The 21,788-nt window shown below is 42.0% G+C and overlaps 1 protein-coding gene across 2 annotated transcripts in view; it reads left to right on the plus strand.

The window, feature by feature from the left end:
* CAB39L (calcium binding protein 39 like) overlaps positions 1–21,788 on the plus strand; it is a 902,920-nt gene that overhangs the window by 701,177 nt on the left and 179,955 nt on the right. For both annotated transcript variants that reach the window (XM_086934975.1, XM_086934976.1), the window contains 2 exons: positions 8,537–8,596; positions 18,919–18,984. In XM_086934975.1, coding sequence (XP_086791101.1) covers positions 8,537–8,596; positions 18,919–18,984 — 126 coding nt within the window. The remainder of the gene's footprint in view (positions 1–8,536; positions 8,597–18,918; positions 18,985–21,788) is intronic.

Below are 21,788 nucleotides of genomic sequence, written 5' to 3' on the forward strand. Positions count from 1 at the left end.
TAATTGCACTACACTCTGAGCTTGGAAGGGTTCTATTGATGTCATTTTTTCAATACTCTCATGCGCTTCCTAGGCACAGGCATTGTTCTAAAGTGACTATATTTAGGGTAGTTTTCTTATATAACCACAGTTTCTCGTGTAAAAAGTCTTCCTTTCAATTGGCTAATATGTCTTTCAATCCCTCCCTTTTCTTATTTCTTACCGCCCACAGAGCAGCGCCTAACTTCTGTTAACTTTCGCCCAGTGCGTTGAAGTGTTTGGTCTTGGAACCATAAGAATGTGCTGTGTAGGGGTGTGCGTGCGTGATTTAATTCAATATTCTGAAGAAAGCAAGTTGGGGTTCGTCACTTTTAGTGCAACAACATAACGCCAGAGTTTCCATCGACGAGACACCGATTTGCAAAGAAAACATTAACATCTGCGTTTGAGAGGAAAAAGTTTCGCCTTTTTTGTGATTATTTTCGATATCTGCTGGGCACTGCGGGAAAAACTTATTTATGCAACATGACTGAATTCGGGCGGAGGTATTGTGGCTGCCTCCCAAAACGCCTCCAGGGTCCGACCAGGCACGAAGGAAGTGGCAGGTCGAATGCAATGTTTGGTAGGTGGAGTTAAACAGGACTTAACAAAAGTCGACATAAATATTTAACAGACGCGCAGTTTTGGAAATCAAAACTACTGCCACACAAGACACTTTCTTTATGCACTGCCAGCTAAAATCAGGCTGTTAATAAAGGTGCCGTCTGGCCCACATGATAGGCACTTCAGCTTTGACAAACAGACGAAAAGTGGATAATGTGTAGTGAAACTCCAGTTCAATTCCGCGCTGTCAGCTGGAGAAGCACGCACCCCTGAGGTCATGAAGCGGCTGTGGTGTTTGTTGTGTTCCTGGCAAGCCTCAGGAATGTCTGGAAACCCCCATTGCTGCGCACCTGAGCTGCCACTTCGAGTGATTATTTTTGTTGTTGATGTATTATTTATTAATATCCCCTTATGTAGTTTAATTTTTCCATATCAACCTTTTTTTATCTGCATTTAGTCGTTGAATTGTTTTCTATGCCCAAATCGTCAATGACAGAGTTTGATTTTTTGTTTTTCCCTGATCATTGCAATATGGGAGGTGTGGCTCACTGGTTAGAGGCGGCAGACCTGTAAGCAGAGAACGGCCCGGGACCAGGGTTCAATTCCCGACGCGGCAATGCGAAAGTTATAACTATTGGCATTGTAAATTAAAAAAAGCCATTAGTTTCGCTATTTTCAAAACCAACACATAAATAACAAATGTGTCATTTACAATACCAATAGCTCAAACTTTCCTAATGCGAGACCTATTGCATTGCAAATGCTTGTTTCTTTTATTAGCTCAATGGCAATGCCCTGCAGAGGAATCCTCCATTGTGCGCTTTCACATAATATCAGCCAGGGAATACTTTAAAAAAAAAAGAAACATTTTAACAAGCGCGAAATTGTGCGCTTTAACGTAATGTCGGTCGCGTTACTTTGTTTACCCGTGGTAATACAAGTATTTCAAGCCAGTATATTAAAGCATAGCGTTTAAATAGACTCATTTTAAAAATTAATTTGTGCAAATAGAGAGTGAATTGGGAAATAGAAGCCGTGTGAAGAACGGAGCTGGCTTCGGGGGTCCGCCTTGCCAACCGAGCATCTTGCATGCCGTTTTTATTTGACTCGGGAGGCGGAGAAGCAGCGCCCTCAAATGTCCTTTTAATAATCAAATGCTGTAAATAAATGTGTGTGTCTGGAGAGGGACGTGCCCGAGTAGGTGAGGCGATAATGAGAGACGGGCGTGGGGAAAGCGCTCGGAACCTATTATCTGCTGCTTAAAGCATTGGGTAAAATTGCAAGCCACTTTTATATCCTTTCTATTATGACGTAAAACAAGGCTTGAGCCCTTTCTCACACTGCAAGAATAGGCGGCAAATGCCCTGACAGTGAATATTGTCTGCAGTAAAACACAAACAGCACAGCACATCTCTCCCGAAAGCCCCCCCCAGCGGCAGCCGCTTCCATGCAGGGAGAGATGTGGCGCCGCGGCCAGGGTGACTGACTCCGGAATCTGGGGATCACAGTTCGATCCCCGGGGCCGGCGGCAGATTAGCCCAGCACCATGGGAATCTGGGCAATAGCTTGCTTAATCTTCCCGACGGCCCCCAGCGCCTAGAGACCCTAACGGGTGATGGTTCGCACTTTACAAATGTGGATTATTATTATTATTATTATTATTATTATTATTATTATTATTATTATTATTATTATTATTATTATTATTATGCAAGAGCCGCACACACACGCTCACTCCCATAATGTTTCATTTATAGTGAGAAGTTTGTTATATCATCCATACTGACTCCCGGCTGGCGTATGGCCGCAGAGCAGGAAGCAAAGGGTGCGATTTATCAAGCATATGACAGCTAAGTTCATTAAGAATAGAACTCATTAAACAAGCATTTGCAATGCAATAGGTCTCGCATTTACGCAAGTTTAAGCTATTGTCATTGTAAATGACAATAGGTTTTATTTAGGTTTCAAAAACCAAAACAAATAAAAAGCATTTTCATTTGCAATGCCAATAGCTCAAACTCACGTAAATGCAAGACCTATTGCATTGCAAATGCTTGTTGCAGTCTGCTTACCTGTATTTAAAACATCATTAACAAGCAGACTCTACTGTTTTGCTTTTTTCACAAAAAGTTGGCACTTATTTACATTGAGTAAAATGTGATGTGGAAGCTGATGAATCTTTAAACAGATTGGGCATAAAGTTGTTTACTGAATTGCAGATAGTGAGTAAATCAACTAAGCACTCCCTAAAAACATTACAAAATGTGCTAAATGGTTAAAGTTATAACCCTCATTTCAATGAAATGGGTGTAAAATAATTAGATGCAGTTTTGAAGGAGCACTTCTTAATATTCTTACTGATTCTTGAAAAACAAGTGTCTTACTTATCAGGAGAAATATCAGGAACTGTCATAAATATTATAGAGGTGGGTCCCTGCAGCCAAGCCTCCTGACTCCCTAGTGCCGAGAAGACTGATGTTCAAATGATAGGCAAGCACAAAGTAACTGCCCAATGTAAACATGGAGAAAGGATATGTAATAGAGAAACAATGGCTCTTATGCGAGATTTCAGGCACTCCAATATCCCTCCGACAATACCACAATCTTGGTGTAGAGAGTTACAACGGTTATTTCCAGTTATATGAATTGGGAAGCTTCTAGCTATTATAAATATCTAGGATGACAAATAGGTGTATACATACTTATATCTGTTGACTAGTTGGCGAGCGTGACCCACAGGGTGAGTCTAACAAAAACTCCATGATAGAGGCCAGCCATGAGATGGAATGAGTAGATGAATGAAAGACATGATGACCAGAAGGATTCTGAAAACTGGGGACAGTCGGACTCAAGTTGCATCCAGGAGCTTAAAGGACGGTCAATAACAGAAGGATTGACGAAAAATAACAAAGGCATCACAAATGGGGGGCTGTGTGAGAACTGGTCTGAAATGAGATGAAACCTCAGCATTAGCACCCTGGTCCAGGACTGCAGTCTCTTATACTAGTGCTGCCGGTCTTGACCTGGAAGTTCCTTTCTGAAAGGTCAATGACATATTGGTAAGAGAAGAAGACATTCATGCATAATACCAACACTGCCCTCCTGGATTGGAACAAATACTGAGATGATTACCATGGACTTCAACCTTTGAACAGTGTATGGAACCTGTGGTTGCAATAGCTCCATTAATTAGTGGTGACCATAAGCACCATTCTCTGCGACCTTGCCTGGAAGTACCAAGTTTCCAAAGGGGTTTCATATTTTGTCCTGCTCTTATGCAGAGGGAACCAGTGAAATTGGTCCAGTATTTCACCAGAAAAGCCCATCTCTACATTATATGTGTAAAGTCAGGTAGAGGTTTCTTACATCTTGGGTTTTGAGAGGAGGCACCTGTGTGCCTCTTGTTAGTCTTAAGAAGAGTCAAAAAGACTTTGTGTAGGATGCTAAATTAAGTGTACTTACATTTCGCATTTCACAATACCTTATTTGCATACTGTATTATTTTGGCCCCTTATTTATCATGGGGCACTCTACATCTTCCTCCCCATCATCTTTAAGGGAATCAAGGAGGGTCCTGATTTTCAAGCGTGCTATGTAAAGCAAACTTGCAAATTTCCTTCCATCAGCTTACTGTAGGGACCGATTCATATATCTATGGTTCCTTCTGCCTCACCTACCATTGCCTTAATCAAACCCTTGTTCGCTCATAAGTGTATTGAAGCTGGCAACAGAACACTCTAATCTAGTGTTATAGTACCAATTTCTATCCAGGAAGCTAGACTCGTTACATTCATCCAGTTAGGTTATGCAGCGAGGAAGTGAGTGGCTGGCCAACTAACCGGCAATCCAGGGCAGCCGGTTTACTTAATAATATAAATCAAAATCTGGTGCTCCATAATCCCTTACTCCAGGGACAATGTTATTTCCAACATGGCAAATCATCATGTATCGGCATCCAAACCAAGTCCACTAGAAGTCGGTCCAGGTTTTTAAAAAGTGGCCTTGACATTTCTAGATGCAAATGTACAAAATAATACAGTAACAAAAGCAACACAACAATGTTCATCATCACAATACAACCTATTAATGATAAGGGCAAGGATGACTAGAATTGTATTAGCGGTTTTAGTGATTTCGCCACAGCCTCATTGCTGGCCTTGGCCCTCTCTGCAGGGTCACCCCCAAACTTTTTGCCTTTAACACTCCTGTTTTCTGAACCCGTTTTTGTGCACTTTACCACTGCTAACCAGTGGAAAAGTGCTTGTGCACTCCACCTAAAATGTGATAAAATCGGCTTACACCTGATTGATACATTTCATGTACTTGTAAACCTTTGTATATGGTACCACAGGCACCAAGGGCTTGCAAATTAAATGCTACTAGTGGGCAGCAGCACTCTTTGCGCCACACGCTATAGTAGCCTTTTAAAACATGCCTCAAGCCTGTAGTGCAGTTTTAAACTGACAATTCAACGGAGCAAAATAAACCTTTTGCCAGGCCTCAACCTTCCTCTTTAATGCATATAAGCTGCCCCTAAAGAAGGCCCTAAACAGCCCATAGGGCAGAGTGGGTTATTTTTTAAAAGTAGGACGTGTTTTTTTAAGTTTTATAAGTCCTGGTAGTGAAAAACTCCTAAGTTTGTTTTTCACTTCTGTAAGGTGTACCTTTCCCACAGGAAGTGCTAACTTTTGATTGGGAGCAGAAAGAAATGTCATGTTAGGACTTAAATGAATTGTAATTTAAAGCCTCTTTATTGGTAATTTCGGATTGTAGATTAACATTTTTAAAATGCAATTTTTAGAAAGTTTACAAAAAAGTGATGGCTGGAATGCTTGAATTAATCTCAGCCATTTGTGATTACTTGGGCCGCATCCCAATCCATTGTTATTTTGCAACAGTCCAGCCCGAACTGCCAAGCCAGGTCCTCCCTGACCTGGAACACAAGCAACACAGGGTCAGTTAGCCTCAGTGTCTGAGATTAATTAAAGCATAATATCCATCACTTTTTTGTGTACTATTGTACTTTTCCAAAGTTGGCATTCTCCTTCCCTATACTTTGAGGCCATCTAGAAGTTTCCAACTGCCACAGCCTGTTAATTGCTCCCTCATCAGGAATGCTTATTGGACCCAGACAATGAAAAGTAGGACCTGGGACCAGCTGGGAGAGGGCCATCTCCATCCTGCTAGGATGGGAATGGGGCGGAGATGTTCCCTGCCCCATTTACATTTCAAGCACACTCGCAAAGGAACTTGATACCAACCGTTTGTCACCCTAGACCTCTTGGAGCCTGGGCAGAGGAAGAAAAGTTAAAGGGAAACTTTCCAGAGTCAGATGCGGGGATGGAGAAGACGTTTCCCCCCTCTTTAAAGGGTAGCAGCAGGTATAAATATTGTACGTGACTTCTGGTAATCATTCAGATCATTTATGAGAAGCAAAGATCCAGACCGTATTATTGCGAATGATGATTCTGGTGGGACCGATGGGTAGAAAAGGGGTGAAATAACCCACTGCTAAGTAAATGTAAATGTAAATGCTTTATGTTTCCGTTTCTGTATGAAGATGTACATTATTGTCAATGTATGTACACGAGGCGACCTGTACTTAAATGGTCGAACAGATTCATAAGGTATAAATAAGAATCACAGAAAATCTATAATATCCTTGGGGACATAGGGCTGCTTGTCATGCCCCTCTGCCAATGCTGTAGGATAATGATATATTCCTCCATGTCTTGACCCTAGCTGTAGGACTAATACATTGTGGTTTGACCTATTTCCTTGTGTCTACTGATGCTAATTCTTTCCACGACTTTAATCATGCATCACCAGTTGAGGGTTTTGAAAGTCAAGCTCATAGCAACCAATCCTGTGGAGCCAATTCTAGAATTTCAAATAGTCTTTTAATGTTTGATGATGTACCGCAGCCAGGGAAAATCGGTTTTAGTTTATGTGTATTAACGTAAGTATTTCAGGGAGTATTCTGCCTGACATGATTTTAGTCAGAATTTTGTGATCTGCCTTCAAGAAGGATAATGGCCTGTAAGAATCCATATACATTTGGTTATGTTCTGGTTTGGGTATTGACATTTTAATGGTTTTGCTACTAGTAGAAGGTACATGTATTTCCTCAAAGGCTGTTGCATACAATTTATCCAATCTAGGAATTAACTGGCCTGCAAATACGAAAGAGGATTCTATCTAATCATGGAATTTTACAAGTTGCTAAATCCATCAGAGCTCTTCTAATTTCTTGGTTTATGATGTTGATCTCTATCCAGTGGCATCTCCTCCTCTAAGGCGGAGTAGCATCACCCCACTGCTTTTAAAGCAGTGAAAAACTAAAATGATAATAATTTCGTTATTATCATTTTATTTTTCGTAGATGCGTTGCTGGGTTAGGGTGGGGCTGGGGTCCCAGGGGGAGGAGTGTTGGGCACACTCTAAGTGTGTATGACTGTTTGGCCGGCTGTCTTGGGCCGGCCAAACATTCATGCGTACTTTGCATGTTCCCCACCAAGCTGGAATGTACAGCCTGGTGGGGAACATGCACAGGCTCCCTTCTGAGCGCCGAACCACAGCGTTCAGACTAATCACAACTCTGCATTGCAGCATTATGATTGGCTTAGGGGAGCCAGTGTGTGCTTCCTGCTTCCGTTCTGGGACGTCGGCAGGTAGCGGAGGAGAGGCGCGCCCGGCCAAAGAGGTAAGTGATTTTTTTGTTGTTGTTTGTTTTTTCACCATTCCCCGCCTCGCCACCCCATTCCCTTCCAGCTGCCACTCACTGCCTCTATCTCCTCAAAATGTTTAAGGGTCAACCTGGGGAGGGTCACATTTTCTAGGCACTCATCTATAAGTTCTTTTTCATGATCTCCTTCATTTGTGTAAAGTGTATTTTAAAACTCTAAAAAGGCCTCTGTAATATCATCCTGGGTGCCCACAAAGCCCCTTTTCTATCTCTTAATGATAAGAGCGGGGTGTTGATTTGCTGGGATTTTATCAATTCAGTGGCATAACAAAGGCCACGCAGTGCAGGGGGGCCCCCGAGCTCCAGGGGGTACCTTCAGCACAGTACCCTGGCCTGAGAGCTCCTGAGTAAGTCAGGAAAGGGGCCCCTCCATGACTCTGCAGGGGGCCACTCAACTTTCGTGACACCACTGTAGTAATTGTGCTAGTAGCCGACCAGCTTCATCTCATTCCGTGTGTGTTTTTGTGAGGTATGATGAGCAGTACGAACATCTTAACTTTTCTGTAAGTGCTCCATGTTTTTTTGTCTTGTTTTGATTCTTTCATCTCTGCATGTTCCACTGCTTTCTGCTCTAGTTTAAGCATGTTGCTTTTCAGTTTTTGTAGGTTGTGCACAGTGGTTTTGGTGGCCCATATCGTGGCTTGAATACACAGGCCCTGATTGAAACTTTAAGTGCTTCCCACTCTGAGTGGCTAAAAGACAGTGCCTTCTTTTTCCGTAGAGAAATGTTCCATGTTTTTTCAGAGTGTTTGAAGGGCGTATGTTCCAACATTATGCATTGTATTCTTCATGTAGAGATGGGAGCTAGTATCCTACCCAGACGACATTTGGCTGCAGACAGAACACCTTGTCTTCCCTCTGAATGAAGTATGGAGCCAGGTTATTGGGTGATACCGAGTGGTTAACATGCATGTGTTGTTTGACATCATAAGGAATGGTTTAGCTAGGCAGACAAACAAAAATAGCAGAAAGCCAGTAAAGGGCGATTCCAGACGTTGTGATTGAATGTTTCCACAGGTTTCCCATAACACTCCCTTCAGTTTCCCAGAGCCGGCTACGCCCATCTTTAAGTACATGTCTTGATTCATTGCACTTTGTGGTGACAGGGCTAACAGCTCATCATTATTTGGTATGTACACAAAAATCATAGACTCTAGAATTATACTGTATTTACTTAAACTATTTCATGTTAAACTGTTTTTCTTTTAGGACTTGCTAACACGACACAAACTATTGGTGGCAGAATTTCTAGACCAGAATTATGACACAGTAAGTATTCTTTCATCTTGTATACTGTAATATGTAGTAAGTGTAAGTACAAATACAGTAGAGATTCTAGCACCGCATTAGTGTTTGTGGCATTTGTCATCGAATTTCATTGGATGTCGATATTATTGAGCTACAGAATTATTATGAACTGGCACAAATTACTTTTAATCATTTTTTGACTCCTCAGAGACTTATTGGTTACCTGCTAGACAGTATACACTAAGAATTTATTCAGATCATCTTTTAAAAAGTGATTTTGTATTTAAGGAATTGGTAGTCTGATACAAAAAGCAGTTTTGTGGTAGCAATACCTGCAAAATTCATTTTGCACGTCGTAACGAATTTTAAGTAGAAAGGGGCTTATAAGAGACGTCCCCTCCAAACTGCGAGTTGCAGTAACATGTGTATGTGAGTTGCAACCACAATTGCAGGTGAAATCATTGAACAGATATCGAAATCTCAAAGAGGGTGGTATCTAATTAGCAAAAGGGACGACGTCTCTGAGGCACAGCTTTCCCTGTGGGAATCATGTTGGAAAACATTTTTTTTTAAAGAAATGTTCCTGTGGGAATGCAAATGCAGGGATTTAAGTCTTGCTGTTCCTTACAGCCCACTGTCCCAGGATGCTTGTTTTCAGGTCTAGGGGGTACCTGGCCTTGCAGTTCGGGCTGGACTGTTCCCATAGGGAGCTGGGTCAAGGCTGATTTGCATATGGCTGGGTTCAAACTGGAAGTGCGTGGCTAGCAAATTAACGAAGGATTAAACCCAGATGTGTGGCTCGGGGGTGAATGTTTGACAATGTTCAGCATTCTGTCCATCTTTTTTTGTGTTCCAATGTCCCAGGATTCACAGTTAATCACCTGGTCAAATAGCGATCTGCCTAATTTATATTTATTAGCAGGTTGTTTTGTGACCCCTCTGAGTAAGGGCAGGTCAGGGATCCAATGTGTGATTCAACCTATCAGTATTGTAGGTTGCATTACAAATTGCATCCTCTTTTGCAAACCACTTGGTGTGTAATTTTTACACCATGGTTTGCAACTAGGAAATAGTGTTTCAGACCTTGGGTTATCAACCTAGTCATGCAAGATCAAAAACTAGTCCCCATCACATGTACAGTACCTTCGCAGATGCAAAGTATGGGTAAGTTCTTATGTTGTTCTCACATAAAAATAGAAAGTCAACTTTACAGCACCCACAAAGTGACATTTCTACATAGAGTAAATACAGTAGAATCTGAATAGGTCTGTCATTCCTAGTAAAAGTATAGAGCGAATAACCAAAAGATACTCCCCAAAGTTGAAATGCTAGTGTGTCACTCATACTGATAGCAACATGGAGCTTCCCAAATTTTCAATGTCAGGTTCAGGGTGTCACTCACACTGATACAACTTGGAATTTTCCCAAGGTCACTACAGTAGTTTTGAGTGCCTGAGATCAAAGTTGCAGTGGGTGTACTGCGATCGAAAAAATAAGCTGGAGACACCCTTGTGGAGGGGCCATTGGCTGCAACAATCTTTGCGTTTCAAGGGCTTTGGTAAATGGGACCTCATTGGTGTATCGAATTTTGGGGATATCTGGCAGGGCACATAAATGAAGTCTTTCCTGGACCTTCAGATCGAATTTTAACTATATGAATCCCATTTTTTGTGTTTATTTAGTGTTCTGTACAAATAACATTGCAGCTCAATACATTTATGTACATACATTCTTGTTTATCAATGTGCAGTAAGTGTCAAGGTAGATTAGGAGGGCTCCAAGATACTGCATGGAAAGAGTAGGGGATAGATTTTTTAATCTTACTTGCTACCTGCATTTGGAATCTCGTGTGTGGCCAATGGAGTGGGTTCTCAACATCAAGCGCAAGACCAACGTAATGTCTACTCCGCAGCTGTGTCATCAAGCCGCACCAATGAATGGTCACTGTTTAATGATTTGTGTGCATCTGATGTGACCTCCAGTTCATGGTCCCCATCTGAAGCAGTGTCTCCCCCCACCTCTCATGTCCTGGTCCTCGCCATCTCCCAGCTCCCCACTGCGTTTCCCCAGTACGTCCAACATGCTCGTTTATATTTCCACATGCTCATCATTGTGCACCCTCCGAAGCCTGCATTCCTCTGCCACTGCCCACTCCAAAAGATCTGCCCTTCTTTTAGTGAGAGCCGGGGGCACAGGGCTGGCCCAGTGTATTGCTATATGGCATTGTGCCAGCAGTAAGCCAAGTTGGGCAAACCTATATTGCATTTTTCTCCCCTTTTTAGGGAGGGGCAGCAATCCCAGCAAACAGTGAATTTTCCACAGCTACCCTTGTCACCCTATTTAACTCCCCATGCACTTCATTCCAGCATGTGGAAAGTTGCATGCAATTCAATTCAATATGACAGAAATCTGCAGGTGTGATCTGGTATCTAGTACATTCCGCTGACTTTGTTGGGTACGCCCTATGCAGATGACATGGTGTCCGATGTGTGTGATGAAGAAAATAAAAGTGCACCAGCTTAAAGCGGGCATTGCTAACCACTTTGCAACTTGCACCCTATGCCATTCGCTGTCCGATAATGGCGATTCTGAATCCCTATCCCAAGCTGCCCGCTTAAGGCCAACGTTCGTCTGTCTATCAGATGTCAAGTTTAGTTGTAGTCAGGAAATAATGCCCTTAAAGGAGCCGTGGCCCAAGATTACCTGGAGAACCTGGGATTGCTCCGGTTCCTCTGGAAAAATGTGGGCCATATTTTACGGACAGTACGTTATATACTTGCATATTACAGGCAATTCCATTTCCATCAATTCCATAGTGCATTTCCACTTCCTCCATGGCCATAAAGATACCGTTCAAATACAAGTCTCCCACCTTCTGACATCCCCCTTCTTTCCAGCCCTTGATGTTTATAGACTCACAGACAGGTGTGCAGGAAGGGGCACAACCACCAAAGCAAGAGAAGCAGGGCGAACAGTGCATCCTTTATAACTTCCCTAACGGCCGATTCCCATACTCGTGCCACAAGAGCAACACAAAGAGGAGTTCCCGGCAGTAGTCCCTGACCACACATCAGCAATGAGTGAGTCAGGGACCCCCTTTGGACCCTGACATCAAACTGTTTCCCCAGTTGGGGTCTTCATCACACCACAACGCCGTGTACTGCAAAAGACCAGCTAAATAATACAGCTGTACATCAGGGAGTCCTAGCAGACCCTCATCGAGATCCAGCTTAAGTATTTCCAGTCAAACCCTGCACCTTTTTCACGTCCTTATTAGATCAGATCAACTAATACCTTATCTATCTGATGAAACATGGCCAATGGTAGGGCACAAAATGAGTTTTGCATTGTGTAGAGGTAACGGGGTAGGAGGGCCATTTTACTCAAAGCCACTCTGACCACCACCGACAGGGACAGTGTGGTCTAAATTTGGACCGAGTTTTTGAGGCCTTTTAGGATCCTACTCATATTTTGCTCATACTAGAGATGGTGGTCATATGTGACTTGCAGACCGAAATATCTGAAGCTGCGTGTTTCCCATGGCGTTCCTACTGCTGGGAGAACTGCCTTGTCACTATCCACCAGAGCGGCCAGGGGATAAAGCACCCTCTTGTATCGGTTGACGCGGAGTCCCGATACTTCGCCAAAATGCTCCACTCACTGCATAAGAAGGAGCATAGAGCATTCAGGAAGTCTTACATATATCAATGTGTTATCTGCATACATTGACACAACATGATTACTGTCTTCCACTGGGATGCTCCAATCGTGTAGTTGGTCCCTAAGATGTATTGCTAGTGGTTCCATTGCCATTACATATAGGAGCAGCGAAAATGGAAAGCCTTGTTGTGTTCCCCTCCTTACATTGAAGGCCCCGGACACCTCCGCCCCAGCCGCGCTCAAGCAGTGGGCAGTCTTTAAAGCAACTGACCCAAGACAGGAAACCGGTTCCCAGTCCCATACGACGTAGGACTTCCCATAGGTACGGTCAGGACAGTGTGTCGAACACCTTATCTATGTCTAATGCCACCAAAGCCGCTCCAAAGGTGGATGCCGGAGCTTCGTGTGACAATCGCCGAAGGTTCATATTGGAACCCCTCCCGGGTGCGACACCACACTGGTCCTCCCAGACTAAGTGTACCATAACCTGCCTCAGCCGAAGTGCTAAAACCTTTGCAAGCAATTTGACTCCCACATTTAGCATTGAGAGTGGGCTGTATGAACTCTGTTCCACAGTGTCCTTGCCCGGCTTTGGAAGCATAAGTACAACCGCTTCTCTCATATGTGTCGGGAGTTCGCCAGGCTCAAGCGCCTCCTAGAAGGTTTCCAGAAGCATCAGGAGCAAGGCAGATGTGTGGACCTGATAATATTACACCGGAAGCCTGACGGGACCCAGGCATTTCCCCTCTCGCCATAGCTTGAAGCGCTTCCCTCAATTCCTCCAAAGGTATGGCCTCTCCTAGTCCCTCTGCCTGTGCTATCTTCAGCTGGGGAATGGTCACCCAATCCAGGAACTCTTCCACCCCTGGATCCTCTGCCGGTGGTGGGGCAGTATAGATCACAACAAGATGATCACATAGGAGCTGCGTAATAGATATCTGACCCATAACCAGAGCAAAAATAGTTTGTGGAGGACATTCTCTTTTAAGTAACCAAGCCAACATTCAATCTGACTTATCTCCCATTCTAAGGATATGTTGCCAATAATCTTTACGAATGTGACAGTCCAGTCTATACCAGACAGTTGCCATCGCTCAGTATGCCTCCGTCAGTGATGTCTTGTTCCGTTCCCGCCCCTGAATCTATCGCTGCAGTCCAGCAAGCTGTGTTTCCTTTTCTCCCAGTTGCCGTTCCAACTTTCTCCTAATATCGTCCGTCTTACCAAGACTCACTGTCTGATAACTGCTATCAATGTCTCCCATTCTACACCACGGGAACCTGTGCCAGTTCGTCTTAAAAATCTCCTGGAGGGTGTCCTTCATGCCAATGGTATTTTCTGGGTATCCTAGAGATTCAGGCCTGAACCTCCACTAAGATACGAGGCCGACGACCCCTCACCCTGCATTCCAAAATTAGAGGGGCATGGTCAGAGAGAAACCGCTCCTGATGGGACGATTTTACAACATTAAGAACCCCCTCACCGGCAAGGAGAAATCGATCCAGTCTGCTGTGAGTACCATGGGTAAGGGAATAACACATAAATCCAATTTTTATCATTATTTGCAGCTGTGCCATGCTGCACTTTCACTCCACCAAGATTTTCTCTTTAATATTCCCAAGTTCAGTCAGCTAGAAGCAAGGATATGTATAGGTCACTTGGGAAAGAGGGGTTATCGCTGAACTATAAGTCATTTGTAATTAATTCCTCTGACACCTTATGTAAACTAAAGGTACAATTAGAGTCATGATTGGGCCCACTAGATGACTCAGACTTGAGGGATACCTGTTTGGCCCCACGAGTACTAGCTATTTTGGCTTTATTTCGTCTGTTGGCAAATACAACACAAGTACCTACATATTACTTATTTTACACCCAAGAAGCTATGGCAGGCGAGGAAGCTACCTTGTCCCATATGTTTACGATGGTCAGAAGAGCAAGGGGATTTCTTTCACATGGTGTGGAAATGTCCCAGCATATCAATATATTTGCAAAAGGTATTTAACACTCTGTAGAAAATAGGTGGACCTGTCGCACCGGTTTGCTATGCTTGGTATTATGGACCATTTTGGGGGGTGCTACTAGGTTGTAGATAGGAGCTTTAATTACCAAGAGAGACATTGATAAATACTGGAGACAGGTGACTCCCCTTGCTCTGCTGGAGTAAGGTGCGCCAAAGGACTGGTGTGAAAGCGGAAACCACCTATATACCTGGCAAGTCAAAACATATAGAGGTGTGCCCAAATAATCCCACAGTACCTGGGCAGCGAACATTCAAAACAAAAACATACTAACCTGTAGGGATTGATCACATTATTCACTTTAATCGCAGTGAAATAATTCAGATTGACACTCGGTTGAAGCAATTAAGGTATTTTTGGAAACTGTGAACCTAAAAACTTGAATGAAGACAGGGAGGCTTTAGATGACCTAATTAGTTTAGAGGAAATCAAAACAGCCATACACTCACAACCTGCCGGAAAACGCAGTTACCCCTGATGGAATTCCATTACAGTTTTATAAACAATGTTTCACACTCCTGACGACACCTTTACCTACACTGTTTAAATTGATTCAAGCTGGCCACGACTGTTCAAGGTCCTGGACAGCCACTAACATAACAGTATCTCTTAAAAAAATGGCTACAAATCTTATCGCCCAATTTCATTAATAAATAGCGATACAAAATGTTACTGTTAAATACTGGCCACAGGTCTAAGCAGGATCACTGTCAAGACACTCTCTCCTTGGCAGCATGGCAATGTAACAGAGAGAGGGACCACGTTAACAGAGCCATTTCTTTATTTGATCTATCATCTTGTATCAGGTTGTCAGCCATTGGCAATGACACTGCTTGAAGCAGAACAGGCCTTTGATAAAATAGTCTGGGATTATCACTGGGAGTCTGTGAAATCAGTCTGAGATTATCACTGGGAGTCTACGAAATCAGTCTGAGATTATCACTGGGAGTCTATGAATTCAGTCTGGGATTATCACTGGGACTCTATGAAATCAGTCTGGGATTATCACTGGGAGTCTACGAAATCAGTCTGAGATTATCACTGGGTCTATGAAATCAGTCTGGGATTATCACTGGGAGTCTATGAAATCAGCATGGGATTATCACAGGGAGTCTATGAAATGCATGGACTTTGGGCTTCCTTTATGAGGGCCCTACAGTCTCTCTATAAAACCCCAGAAGCAAAACTAAAAATTATGGGCCTGCAGTAAGAAAAAATTAACATAAAAGAGGAAATAACAAGGTTGCCATGTAGCTGTTTGCAATACATATGTATTCATTCTTGTATAGGATATTGAGCAACATTATTAATAAGCCGATTATTTTAAATAGGCACCACAAAATGTGTTTGCGTACAAAGACAACATTTCTATTATGGCCCCCATCTCCCGACGTGGCAATAAGGGAGATGGAGGCTGAGGAACATACATTTGGGATGGTGTCTGGATATCTACTAATTAAAAGCAAAACACATATACTATCTCATTTTTTCTCCAAGGTTCAAGGCACCGAGACAGCAAGCAAAAGTCACATACTTGGGGTTAAAGTTGTCTCGGAAGGGGACAAGTATCAGAACACTGTTATCCCCTTTAAAAAAAAACAAGAGCAAGCTTAAGCGCCTAAATAAACACACCTAACAATTGTTGGTTGTTGTAACATTATAAAAATGGCGATGTTGCTTGTACTTTTGTGTCTTTTTAAGGCAATTCCCCTTGAGTTAACATCTAATAGGCTCAGGAAATTAGACTCAATCTGCACTAGCTTTGTGTGGAGTTACATACAGCCAAGGAAGGCCTTGAGTTTACTTATGATGATTGCTAAAGGAGGGTGGGGGTTTCCTAACTTTAATACGATTACTGTCCTCCAGCATTCATACTTATGAGCATACTGGTACAAAACTACAAGTCTAAACCAACTAACAAACCCCTAATCTATGAGTTGCGTTTGGGAAACATGGCTTCTTTTCAAGGACAGCTGAAAATGATTATTTCAAAAGAGTAATATTAACGGATTGTGGAAAAGCTGGATGAGGATATTTGATATCACAAAAAATAGACATACATACTCCTTTAAGGACTTCAAATATATTTCCTGTCGTTTTTACAGATAACTATTGTAATTTATGGACAATTGCGGGCATACAAACGCTAGCGGACATATACTCCAACGAAACATTCATTTATTTTGAACAACTGCAGGGAGTGTTTACTGTGCCAAAAAATCTTTTTTTTCCCAAGTATTTGCAGCTTAGGGATTTCATTGTGCATATACCTATCGAGGATCTTTCTGTGAAATAGAATGCCCTACTTCATAGTATCAATTAACACACACAAGGCAAAATTAAAGAATACTACCAGTAGTTCATGGAACTTGATGAGGTTGATATAGCTAGTCAGTACCAAAACTGGGGATGGCGAGTAAATGCGAGGACGGAGATAGTAGATTTTTAAAGAGACTATTAGTTTGGCAGTTTACTATTGCTATCTGCCAACCTCAAAGCACAAAACTATAAAACAATCTTTAATCTGCATTACACCCCTGCCAAGCTGTGGTGACGTGCTGGAGGGACAACTCTAAACGTCCTCGCTGCAGAAAAATACGTGCTGACATACTACATAAATACATAAATGTGCATCTTGCATTGCCCTAGAGTGTTATTGTTCACGAACCATTCAATTTATGGGTTCCTTGAATGTGATGAAAATCAAGTTGAGACCACAGATAATGATATTCAGTCACGATGGAAACTTTGGAACTCTCCCCTCACTTATTGTATCACCATTGGCCTTATATGCATTGCTAACTGTGGAATGGCTGAGGCCTGAACCTCTACCCTCTCAGCAATGGTTACATTGCTTTCTAATAAGTTACTGGTTAGAAAGTGTCCTCTATCAGTACAAAGAAGAGGGCTTTTAGTGTGGGATCCACTTACAATGAGGATAAAGACTGATGCAAATTCGATGGAAACAGTAGTGTAAATATAAGTAACTGAGACTACCCTTTGTATCTTTCCTTCTTTTTTATTACTGTTTTCAATTGCATGTTTTTATGATTCTGTATGCGGATAGGCATATTTATTTAATTAGCATTTTGGAAAGAGTCAATTACCTACTAATGTATTGTACTATGAATTGCCTCATCATCAATGACCTACTTTTTAATCGTATATGTATAATGTTATTGGAAAACAATACCTCATATAAAAATATTATTAATAAAAAAGTGATGAAAGGGGCCACTTGTCGCTCGTTTTTGCTTAATGAGTGCAGCCCTGTCTAAAACTTAGTTTAACTTTCACAAAGGGTGGTCCATGCTTATTATTAGGCATTGAATTACATATCCCTTTTCCTGTTACCCTTTCTAGCTCTGGTGCAAGTCTTTACTGACCATGCCCCGTGCTTTTCCTCCTCGTAACCTATCACTAGCTTGCAACCAAAATTGTTGACGCAAATCATTAATACATAGCATTCTGAATCACAGTTTGGAAGGGACGCCCTAGACATGTTCCATCCAAATTGCGATTTGGTATGCATTTTTAAATCCATTTTGCGTTTTGGTCAGCACTGACCGAATCGCCAAATGGGTATGGAACATACTAAAATGCATTTTAGCTTTCTGTGACTATGGGCCAGATGTATGAACACATTTTCCCATAGACACAGAATGGGTAAAACTGTTTGATACATCTGGCCCTTAGTGAATCGAAGGGATTGTGACCGCTAAACAGCTTCGTACATCTGGCCTATAATTCTTTGATGTGGCCCCAGTCATGCACTGGCAGCGCACAAGCACTGTTAAGTTTATTTATGGTCATGTTGGGCCATTTTTATTTGCACTCTGACGCATAGGGTTATTTCTATGCAGCGCCTGTTAATGTGCAAGGCTAGATTTGGTTTAGCACACGGATATACGGAGGGCAGTCACTAAGGTATTCTTAATGTCTTGTGAGATATTTTAGGATATTGGTGTTTCTTTTTTAATATAATATAGGTTCACGATCTGCAGATAGCATGACCACCTTATTAGGGTAACGCAAAATACACACAATTCATGAAGGTGAAATATATACGCACCGAGTTGTTCGTTTGAGTTTTCTATGACCGTTTCAAAATCGTGCTTCATTTGCTTTGTTTTGTACATCTTAGCAGTTATTGCATGCAGTTAGTTGTTTGCGATTTGAGATTTGCCGTTCCAGGAAGAACAGCATCTGCTGTAGTTGGTTCTAGGATCCCGTTGTCTGTTGGCAACCTTGAGCGTGCATCCTGATGATGCTGCTGTTGACTGATCCATTGCCAAAACGCACATGCTGCAAGAGCAAATCTAATGCCATTTAATTCTAGTTCCTGTCTCTTACCCACTATTAAATAGAAGGAAATGCAGAAAGCGTGCAAGGTTGTGTTTGAAACACACCAAGCGCCCCTTTAGAGGTAGGAGCAGTGTTATAAACAGGTTCAAGGTTTTTCTGCTTGTTTTTAGCACTGAACGGGAATGGCGCTCATTCTTTTTTCGTACTTGGTGTTAACACTGTTTACAGGTTTGTCTTAACACCGAGCACGTAGTTTGGGAAAATTGGTACAAAAGCTGTTTGTGGGCTAGCTTTCTTTAAGAATGTGTACAGAGATCGTTTGTCTCATTAATACTGACGCTTATGTATCTTTTTTGCAGATCTTTAATGACTATGAAAAATTGCTCCACTCAGAAAATTATGTAACAAAGAGACAGTCTTTAAAGGTAAATTGGAAACTATAGATTATGCGTTGCACTGTTACGATGACTCTGGATGTGTGGTATTTATACAAATTGATTGGTGTTGATGTTCAACTCGGTCCCATGATGTTTGAACCCTCTCTCATGAGAGGAACCTGAAAAACACTTGTGTTTTAAAATAAAATAGTGACTTGCTTTATCTGGCTCTATATAAAAATATTGATGTATATTTATCCTCAAGATAGTTAGATGAGAAGTTATATGTGGTATTGTTGTATATATAGATGGAGTTTACTCAATATTGTCAAAGTTACATAGATGTGGAGTTAAGAATCATACATCTGTCAGATACACAGGGCCCTGGTAGACATTTTAGGCATGAAACTGGTCCCTACTCCCAAAATTGCTTTGCTGGGCTATGTCGCCAACTTCCCTTGTGCTGTTAGGAGACTCGCTGCCTTGAGCTTCTTGTTAGCCAAGAGGGAAGTTGCTTTGGTTTGGGGTGGCAGCGACCCCCAACGTTGAAATCATGGCTTAGTAGTATGGCTTTTTGCAGCATTAATTGTGAAGAATACCCTGCTCAGATCCCTAGTGCGTCCAGACCGGTAGACATTTGGGGTCCATACAGGGCCTACATTGCTAGAGTAAACGCCGACCACCGGTCTCAATCAGAGAATGGGATTGTCCCCAAGGGGGTTGGCTGAATTGATAGTGAGTTATAAATAATATGCATATGTGCTCTTTGATTGATATTCTGTCCTCTGTTGTCTTTATATTTTTCTCAATGTCACCAATGCAATCCTGGTATTGTCCCCGACCACACGTGTCACAGTGTCAACGATGAACTTTTTGATGTCTCACCCATGTCTACATAGATACCGCCCTCTGGCTGTTTAACGTTCCTGAACTGCAACATACGTTAAGATGTATTTTGTAATGCATGCTCTCCTTATTATTATTATCCATATATTATACCATGTAATGCACATTTTGTTACTGTACATATATGTGAAAAGGGTAAATAAAGTTAAAAAACATTTTTTTTTAAAAAGAATCATACTTCTGGAATTATCCAGATATACTTCTCTTGATGATATAATGGTAGTTGATATTCTACATTGAATATTTCTGTGGGTCCAAATTAAAAACATGATGATATGGCAGAGGATCCATTATCTTGACCACCACAAGTAGGTTATTCTCTCAGACTTTGCGGACATTTTTCAACATCACAAGTATTTTCACCTATGGTGCTTTTGTATATCAGTTTCAGTGAATTAGTTTAGTAATCCTTGTTATGCCCTTCTGGCAACCAAAAGCCTACTATAAAGCTCTGAAGTTGCCAAATAGTAATATGTTCTAGGAGTCGGCACGTAGGCAGACATTGTACAGGTGTTAGCAGTCATAGCAGTGCCTGAAGAAAGTAGTCTTCATGAAGCTGATTGTTAGAATTGTCCCCTTTCCCTCAAGAGCATTGATAAGCAGAAGTCAGCTAGCCAATTCTCCTACATAAACAGGTTATAGGTTTATGTTTATTGTAGAAGGTGAGTTTCTTCCAGTGTACTTACTGAACGCCCCAGCACAACAACATCCTTTCTCCTCAGCCCTCCCTTTCCAGCTACCACCGAGCCACACTGTGACACCACAACATTGCTTAAGCGCATAGCAGTAAAGACATGACAAACCAGCAGATTATAATATGTCACATAACTCATAAAATTAGAAAATAATAAGCACGCAAAACAGAACCATACCAGAGGCCAGATTGGATAAGGCAATTTAATTGTGTGCACCATATTTACCTCCAACCCATCTTAATGATACTGCAAACACACTCATACCTAAGGCACATAGACACCACCCAATCGAAACCACAACACAGATGCAATTTGCGGCTACTCTCTGCTTTTATGAAAGTGTGCACTGGTAGAACTCTAAGGTTTCTGAGAGATCTGATCTTCATTATGCCTGGTAAGGTGAGTTTCATAAGACTTTCCAAACAATGTGATTTGCAGATATGAGGTGATTTTCCGAAAGCACGTTCCTTACCTTTGCTTTAGTACATTACCCAATTCCTATGTTCAGACTCGTGGAAAAAAAGGCAAAGCATGTCTTTGAAGTAGTTGCTTTTGAATCAACCTTCCAGCACCAGCACAGAAATATACAGTAGCTATGCACCATTGTTCTAAACGAAGTAAAGTGCTGTAGACAGGCAATCCAGTAGACAGTAGTGTAAGTTCTAACAAGAGGTTTATTAGGACTCAGTTACAGTCCGTTCCAGGTAACTGGTAAGATGGTAAGTAAGCTGTTAAGTAAGCACCACCATCCCTGCTTCTCAGCCCACTCACTCCAACTGTACACTCATCTAAGCTCAAACACACTCAACATTCTAAATGACCTCACACACTGGCTGAGCCGCAAGGAGCAGAACACTAGGGAAGAATGCATTGCAGAACACAGGATACAACCACCATGAAACCTGCTGGTCTGATAAGTAATCTAGCAACATCGCAAACCCTAACTTTGTTAACCTGTAATCTTGCGTTACTTTGGCAGTGCAGGCCCTTTGTGAAGTCTATGTGGAGAAAGTCATTAAAGACATCCATTACACTTTGTCCTTTCCCCAACCCATCTTTAGTCTCTGGACCCCTCTACCACTCTTATGTTGTCCAGCTCCACTGCCTGAAGTCCTTCTTCTGCCTGCCGTTTTACTTGAATTTTTCTTTTCTTTTTTTTTTGGGAGACCTGGGCCCTCTTTCTTGTTCTTTATCTTTATAATTCTTTTATTTATTATAGGCAGTAGTGAGTGGTGCTTTTTTTATTTTAAT

Source organism: Lissotriton vulgaris, chromosome 8 (assembly GCF_964263255.1).
Source record: "Lissotriton vulgaris chromosome 8, aLisVul1.2, whole genome shotgun sequence".
In the NCBI taxonomy this organism is placed as follows: Eukaryota; Metazoa; Chordata; class Amphibia; order Caudata; family Salamandridae; genus Lissotriton; species Lissotriton vulgaris.